Here is a 9,020-nt window from a genome sequence, read left to right as displayed (position 1 = left end):
CTATTATTTATTCTGTGCTTGTACTGGTAACCATGGTAACTCCAGGTTTAACCGGTTAACTCCGGGTTAGCGCGGGATGATGCCTGTGGCCCTAAATATAATAAGCTTACCTAGAGTACCTTACGTAAATTACCTCATCCTCCTCCACAATGGTAATATCTATTCGGATAACAACAAAATTAGATAATCATCCCTAATGATAAGTCTCCGAGTAGTAGGTATAATATTGGATTAACCTTTCACTTCTGGTAGCTGACTAATGACTAGTTCGTTATCACCTCTGACTAACGTCATTCTCTATTAATCCTCTTTGTAGTTAGATTTTTTACTACAATCAAAAAGAATAGATAGTATAGAGGGGTCCTGTCATTGTCAATTTTGTAGTCACGGTACATTTACTGCCATCTATCGACACACGATTAAAACTTAAAATAAAATTGAAAATGTATAAAATAATCAAAATATGTTTACGGATAAATGATTCTTAATTTTTATTGTTCCCTACTGACCCGTGTTCTTTCACTGATATGTGTTAAAATTGTTAAATACCAAACGGTGTCGTTAATGCCATCTAGCCGAGAATAGTAAAAAGGTAATGGCGCCATCTATTCGAGAACGACTTTTCCTTGGCCGTCCGAGGCACGTTTTTTTCTTAGACTAGCTTTATTTATCTTATACGGAGTTATATATATCTCTGCTACAATTTTCCTAATTTCATAGGTATGTGATATGCTACTACTGTATTGTATAATTAATATCTTTGATTTTCAATTGATTGCAAGAGATGTGAATTAGATTGGAGAGTGCGAGTGTTTATACCTACAAACTGTCGTATCGTATGAGAAGGCTAGGTACTAGTACTTAAGCCAGGGTTTCAATATAAAATTATGCTTGAATCCTGTTACAACTTTTGAAATGAAAACTTCTTTAGCGGCGCGGCGCTGGGCACTTTTTGAGGTGGGGAAAAAATGATAAACTCGAGACAGCCTAAGGCGATCACGTGACCGTAAGGTTTAGTTGGCCACTCATTTAGATGGCATTTACATCAATAAAGAAAAACTCAATGACATTACATGAAAAAGGTTCTAATCTTGTACGGGTTGAAATACGACGATCTCACAATTACATTCTAACTTTATATTACTCAAATATATAAAGCTACATCTTGATGAAATCGCTAATAAAAGTGAACTCTAGTACTGGTGAATAAAACTCAAAATATCATGGCCAAATATATTTAGATGCGAGGTTTGCAAGGTAACTTTACAATTTCTATTCGAGTTTTAAACAATTAACGCTAGGTACAAATTTGAATTTCGAATTTTAAACAAGTTCACTGACCAGCAATTTTGGAACTTAATTTTTTCAATAGAAAGGAGGATGGATCAATTATACATAGTGCTGCAGACATTTTGGACTAGTCACTGAGTTTTCACTTCTGTCGGCACTCCCGGAGTGCAACCCGTTTTGTTTTTTTTAATGAAGCTCGTGAATAAAAGTTACAAAAAAAACTACACAGGTACCAGCATTCCTAAAATAGAACGAATAAAAACACAACCTAATAAAAAAAAAATTAGTAGTTATCCATTTTTAAAATGTGTCTTCGCGGTAGCTATAGCTATACTACCTAAAAAAATCGGTATGTAAACCAAGATATGTAGCGTCAGGGGGAGACTCTCCGGGAGAGCGGCCGAGAAATAAATAACTTAACCTTATATCATGAGACTCAACAGTATGGGGGCTATTTGCATCATTCACTAACTAGCCCGAGTTAACCTGTTAAACCGTTAACCCGGTGACAAAATGTAATCTATCAAAATCGCTGCTAATAACTTAACTTGGTCTAACTCTAGACAATGCTGTTCTCAGTGAGGGCCACCTCACATCAAGCGTCCCTCGAGCGTCGGCGTCTACATCAACTCTATGCCCGCTGCTCGACGCAACGTCGACGCAACTGCGCAGCGACGTCATTTTCCATAGCGCTGACCAGACGCCGACGCTCGAGGGACGCTAGATGTGGGGTGGCCCTGACACTCGCTCATTCACAATTAAGTGACGTAATTAGAACATAGAAGTACCTACAATTTTGTACTGGTAACCACGGTAACTCCAGGTGTGCCTAAGGCTCACTTGCACCATTCTACTAAGCTTCATAGGTTAAACCTGGAGTTACCATGGTTACCAGTACAATTTGACACTAAGTTAACGGTTTAACCACTTGAAAATGAAAATGAAAATGAAAAATCGTTTATTGGTCACAGTCATTGTGTTACAAATTGAGAAAGGGTTGGGACCTCCTAGTAAGTATATTAATACTTGTGACAGGAGACCCCGCTCTTCCAGCAACAAGTTAAGGGTATACAAACCACTTAACCCTGGGTTATCGGGATGGTACAAGTGTGCCTAAGAATGTGTCGTACGAAATGACAAATCGCAATAACCTCTCACTCGTGACTAATCCTTATCGTCAGAGTAACCCATTAGGTACATCTATTGTTCCACATTATCGCAGGAAGTGTCGCGATTATGCAGCTTTGGCTAATGACATGGTTCACACATTGCTCATCTGATAATAGGAAATAATGCTCGCTTTTCATGTGTTGCAGGTGGGTGAATCAACTACTTATTTCCAGGCAGGCGACAATATGCACATTAGTAACACACGACTCGATTCGGTAAATGAATTAGACACTCACTAGATATGAAATAGTAAAGATATGTGACGTTCCACTGCAAAAGGTACCTTATGGCGGTTGGTGCCGCGATTCGAGAAATGAATTAGAGATTCACTAAATATGAAATAGTGAACATATATTATCTTTGTTCGTATCTAGTTAATCTCTAATTCATATCCCGAATCGCTCCGACAGTTTGTTCTGAATATTAGGTACGTAGAATAACTAATTGTGCCTTGTACCACGTTATGCTATCGTGCTTGGTAGGGCCCATTGTGGAAAGGGCTTGTAACTACCACAAAATAGCATATTTTGTTAATTTAAATGTCATAAAATCAGATTTAAAGAGTGACAAGGAATAAGTTGTAGGAAAAATTATTAGTGTACAAGTACATATCAAACAAGGCGAAAACTATTCTTTAATAATGAGTAGTTATTAGGCTAAATTAAATATATAATTTATAGGTGGTGGTGATACCTACTGCAAAAATGTGTGATTCTTGAAAATTCAATCAACTGTAGGTTAACTTACCTATTGTATATATCTATATCAGCGGTTCTCAAACTTTTTTGGTCACGGAACCCTTTCGGCAAGCGAAATATTTGACGGAACCCCAAATTAAAGTTTTTCGTTCATCACTGTGGACCAGATACACCTATAGAACACCTGGTTTTTTCTTATTATTGTAATAACAAGTATATTTTCGCGGAACCACAACAGAGGCTTTGCGGAACCCTAGGGTTCCGCGGGACACACTTTGAGAATGGCTGATCTATAAAATTCATTGCCCTCAGGTTTTTTCTTATTTCACTTTAATTTAAAGGCAAATGGAGGTAGGTGTAGTAATTAAATGTGAAGAAGTATTAGGTACATATTTATATATTAGTCGAATAGGTAGACCAATATCACCAATATGTAACTATAAAAATATATCGGTGTACCTACTAATATCAAATTATTTTAGCACAGTGGAAGAATAATAAAGGCTAGGTACCTGATGAAATGAAAACTATTATAGGGGAGGAGGACAAACTACTCGAATTAGAACGACATTTTAAGTCAATGTAGATACTAGAGATGCACCGGATATTCGGTTACTATACGGTATCCGGCCTATCCGGCCGGATAGTAGGTCACTATCCGGTATCCGGCCAAACAACTATCCGTTGCATCTCTAGTAGATACCTACGTGCGTCGTACATATTTATGAATCGACTCAATACTGCATCTACAACTTCCGACAAAGATCCCTTCAATAATAACGAGATTTAATTCAATAAAACAAAAGCTAGCGCCTACGCATCGAATCAAAGCTAATGTCAATCACGATCACCTGTCAAACGAAGGTGGCCGGAAAGCTCCGGGAAAGCGCTCCAATGCTACGAAGGCTCTATCCTCTCCCACCATTGGTCAGCCGCCCGCCAATCAGAGCGAAGGGGCGTGGCGATGCGCTCGCGCCGCCCGAGCTTACAAAACAATTCAGTTTAAACGCAGCTGCCGTTTCGTGGAGACGTCTCTTTCGTCACTCAAACGCGCGTGTATTTTTAACAACAAGACTGTTTTGGAACTTTTTGACTGGATTTTAGTTATGATATTGTGAAGTGACTGGACTGTGGTGTATATTCGCGATGATGATGGATCAGGCACACCTCGGAGAGTATTTGCTGAGGCAGCAAATGCTGCATGCGTCGCTAAACGGCTTGCGTAAGTTGTAATGTTTATTTACCTATCTTACAAAGGAAAAGTTAGTTATTACTTTATAGATCCTGCTTTTGGAGGCTTCGCTGCATTAAGTAAGCCAATTATTAAGCCACACAGGTCCACTACCATGGAGGTTCCCGTTCTATCTGACTCCTCTTTTCATGTTGCCACTTATTGCTTTAGATCCTGTCTGTCTTATTCTGATTATATGTATATTACTAATTACCTACCTACCTACAATTTCTTCAATGATCTGTTTAAAAAAACGCCAATTTTGGAAGGTATTTAGTGGTGGTACTTATTTGTTACTGATTATTATCTTTAGCGCCATTTGCTACATTCACTAACCCGCAGTTAACCGGTTAAACATGGAGTTACCATGGTTACCAGTACAATTTGACACTAGGTTAATGGTTTAACCGGTTAACCCCGGGTTAGTGGGATATGGTGCAAGTGAAGCTTGGTAAATTAATTGGAATTAAAGTTATTTTTTAGGGTTCCGTACCCAAAGGGTAAAACGGGACCCTATTACTAAGACTTCGCTGTCCGTCCGTCCGTCCGTCCGTCTGTCACCAGGCTGTATCTCACGAACCGTGATAGCTAGACAGTTGAAATTTTCACAGATGATGTATTTCTGTTGCCGCTATAACAACAAATACTAAAAACAGAATAAAATAAAGATTTAAATGGGGCTCCCATATAACAAACGTGATTTTTGACCAAAGTTAAGCAACGTCGGGAGGGGTCAGTACTTGGATGGGTGACCGTTTTCTTTTTGCTTTTTTTGTTTTTTTTTTGCATTATGGTACGGAACCCTTCGTGCGCGAGTCCGACTCGCACTTGCCCGGTTTTTTAAATAACAAAAGACATGTTTTTCTACATTAAGCTGAAACAGACCTGTGCACTGTTTTTTATTGTACCTTGACATTGCTTGGTGTTTTATTGTTTACATACTTAATTTACCTATTTCCTTTATATTTCTTCATATAATTACCTACTTTTGATGTCAAATTTAAAAGTTGTTTAAAACAATTTTTGTAATCAAAGTCCACCATCAACATCATACAAAAGACATCAACGCACTTCTAATAACTACAGAAACCGAAATACAATTTTTGACTGGTAGAAATGCCTTTAGGCATTAAGCCCGCCATTTGTACTTTATTTGTTATATTGTGCAATAAAGTTTAAAATAAAATAATAATAAAAATATAAATTAATTTAAATACATAAGTATATAACACAAATCAAAAAATATTGAATAAATAAAATATATTAGGAACAAATCAAATTTTAATTAGTAATTATGTAATACAAACTTATTATAGGTTACATCCGTTCGCCATACTAACCGTTGTAACGGGCGGAACTAAATGTCGACTTGTCATTTTGATCTACGATTATTGTTTTTATTAAAACAAGTAATTATAAAACGTGTACGTTATTGAGAGGTGTCACATTAAAACGGCTAAAACGAATGAGGTACAAGCGTGATTCTCGCGTATGGCGGATATCACGCAACAAGATTGAAGATAGTCACTATATTTATTGTTTAGTTATTTGTATCTGTTTTATATATCGTTATGATAAGTGGTGAGGTGACTCTGGTGAGGTGAGGTGAGGTGATATGAATATGACAGCACGCAAATCAAAATATAATACTCATTCATTACAGAAGTTAATAGTACCGTATAACGGGGTGAGTGGTTTCGCGGGGAGAGCTGGGTTATGAATGAGGAGAGAAGGGATTTTAAGGCTACTGCTACAAAAATAATGTATTCCAATTTAAAATGGGGCTATAGTAATACGCATAATAAAAAAAAATCGATCCAACAATCTTCCAAAATCACCTTTGTATGAAAAACCCTCTCACCCCAAATACGAGGCACTACAGGGTGAGGTGGGTTTTCCTCTTTATCGTCAAAGTTATGAAATGGTAGTACCGAAAATAAAATACAAACGTCCGAAACACTTATTATATACACCATTCAGTTTTCATATGTAAAAAAAATGTTATCGAGGTTTACCGAGGTACTCACCCCATTTTACGGTACTACTCATTACAAAAGTAAGTATTTAAATGCTTATTTGTAAACTATAGCCAATGGCTTGTTTGCCACTCCATTTCACCGCACCGCCGGCGGAAATATGCTTCTTTAATAATATAGAGCTCCAATGTGCAATTTGCTCCATAAAATCCTACTTACATAATAATAAATGTGACATTCCACGGAAAAAGGTACCTTATGGCAGCTGGCGCTTACGTCGCTTAGCGCCAGAATAATATTGGAGCGGCGTTAATAGTAGCGTAAGCGCCAACCGCCATAAGGTACCTTTACCTGTGGGACGTCACAAATAATAATTACTGGACTAGAGCCCCCTATTAAGATACTAGTCGCAGAGACCTGAATATGCCAGAGTAACAGCATCGGTTTATTAATATGTGGCCGAAAATTGTATGGCAAATTATCACTTCCCAAACTATTTTCCCCATAGTAGGTATCATTTGGCAAAACTATCAGATGGCAAACCAATGTTTCGCATATATAACGTGTCGCAAATATTATTGTATGGCTAAATATTTAGTTGGTCTGGTTTCAAAATGTCTTTTACTGTTATGTCGAATGTATTGATAGGCATAAATTATTTTTCGCCTAATATTGTGAATAACCTACTTATCTCTGGGAGCAGTTTCGTTTTTAGGGTCATAAAGAAATAACCCTAACCTACCTATCTCTGGGAGCAGTTTCGTTTTACGGGTTATAAAAAAATAACCCTAACCTACCTATCTCTGGGAGCAGTTTCGAATTATACTGGTCAAGTGGTCATAAAAAAAAACATAACCTACCTATCTCTGGGAGCAGTTTCGTTTTTAGGATCATAAAAAAATAACCATAACCTATCTATCTTTGGGAGCAGTTTTGTTTTACGGGTCATAAAAAAATGCTAAATATAATTGTGATCAAATAAGAAGTAGGCGAAGTTTCAATTTGGGCAAACGTTATTTAACAATAAACAGTTATGGTATAATAAAACATTTGCTTAGTGACTACTTTTCTAAATAAATCGTGGCAAAATGAACATATCTACTAAATAAAATTGTGATCAGATAAAAATTATGCTAAATAATAATATGCTAAGCATTGGTTTGCCAACTAAAAGTACTGCAATAAGTAGTAATCTCTTTATTGTACAAAAAGACATATTAAAAATAACATACAATTAGTAAGAAGTACAAAGGCGAACTTATCCCTAAGATCTTATAAGTTGGTTGGGAAGTGAAATTAGGCGAAAAATATTTAGGCAGTACACCAACAGCTTCAATCATTTTGCTACGAAAGTACGAATACTTCCGTTACCTGTGGATCAATACTAAACGTAAACTCCGTTTAGTCGTTTATTTTTTTGTAGGGTCTTTTTGGTTTCTTTGTTTTAATATTCTCGTAGTTTTAAGGTACAGTCGAAGTCAAAAATATGTTTACACGTTTGCACCTTACTCCTTTGTAATAAGGCGAAAAATGTAAACATACCTTTGACGTTGGCCGTACGCTTATAAGAACCTGAGAGCCTACCGCGAACCACGTTCGACGTGTTGCCTCCTTGTCAAGCTTACGTACGAATTTACAAGTGCGGCAGAGATGCGACACGTCGAACGTGGTTCGCGGTAGGCCCTCTGTAACTCTGTGTCGCATATCGGCTGTATAACGAGATGAATCGTTAATTAGTCGTTAAACCGAGCCGTGGTCGAGTTAGCGATCATAATACGACTTATTTACGACTTCCGACGAGGCGGCGACGCGACATTCCCATATCAAAGGCGGCCGTCAGATTTTCATAATTTGATAGTCACATAAATTGTGTTCATCATAGCTCTGCCATTGCCAATAATTGGGATGACATTTAGATTATTTATTTGTTGTGTGGAGGCAAGTGGGTAGGTACCTAACTATATTGCATGACTGGGATTGAAAAACTTTTTTGTGGTAGATACCTACAATTGCTGATCTGCATTTAGGGATCAAATAAATAATTTATGGCTTTTAAAAATTGTTGAACATGCTGATTTTTTACTGTTATTGACTCTTCTGAGTATCAAATGTATTAATTATATCATGTTTAGTATCAAGCTTTTAAAGTTTTGGGACAGTGACAGCGTTGCTCTTTCCATTGAAATAAAGTCGCTCTCAGAACTATCTAAATAGAACACCTTGAATTTTGTGAGCACGTTGGCTCCTGGTGACTTTATGACAACCAAATCAGTTACCCACGGAGACAGCAGAAATTATGAAACAGAAAATATCTACAATCTAGAAACAATAATTGTACACCTTATTTTATAAAACAAGTAAATCGGTTTAGATATGCACCACTTCGGTGTGCGAGCAGGACATACGGGCATAGCCCTGTCTCTCTCACACACCGAAGCGGCATGAGGACACGCATCAATGTGATAGCCGCGTGATGCCACACGGGGCGACCATGCCATTATAATCAACACAATTTTAAGTATTTTATAATGGCTAATTAAATTACCTCTTGAACTTCGCCGAATCGGGTAATTGTGTGGCAATAAAACTTTTATTATTGGGAATTGTATAACAAACAGTATCAATTTCAAGATGGTGGAATTTTTTTTAAGTACC

The 9,020-nt window shown here is 37.2% G+C and overlaps 1 protein-coding gene across 1 annotated transcript in view; it reads left to right on the top strand.

Moving 5' to 3' along the window:
* Positions 1-3,923: 3,923 nt before the first annotated feature.
* The window catches only part of LOC134665428 (T-box transcription factor TBX6-like), a 40,863-nt gene continuing 35,766 nt past the window's right edge, over positions 3,924-9,020 (top strand). Inside the window, exon 1 of the mRNA XM_063522394.1 lies at positions 3,924-4,380. Within this exon, the coding sequence (XP_063378464.1) occupies positions 4,305-4,380 (76 nt within the window). The 5' untranslated portion in view covers positions 3,924-4,304. The remainder of the gene's footprint in view (positions 4,381-9,020) is intronic.

Source organism: Cydia fagiglandana, chromosome 6 (assembly GCF_963556715.1).
Source record: "Cydia fagiglandana chromosome 6, ilCydFagi1.1, whole genome shotgun sequence".
NCBI lineage: Eukaryota > Metazoa > Arthropoda > Insecta > Lepidoptera > Tortricidae > Cydia > Cydia fagiglandana.
This window is presented reverse-complemented; position numbering and strand designations above follow the sequence as displayed.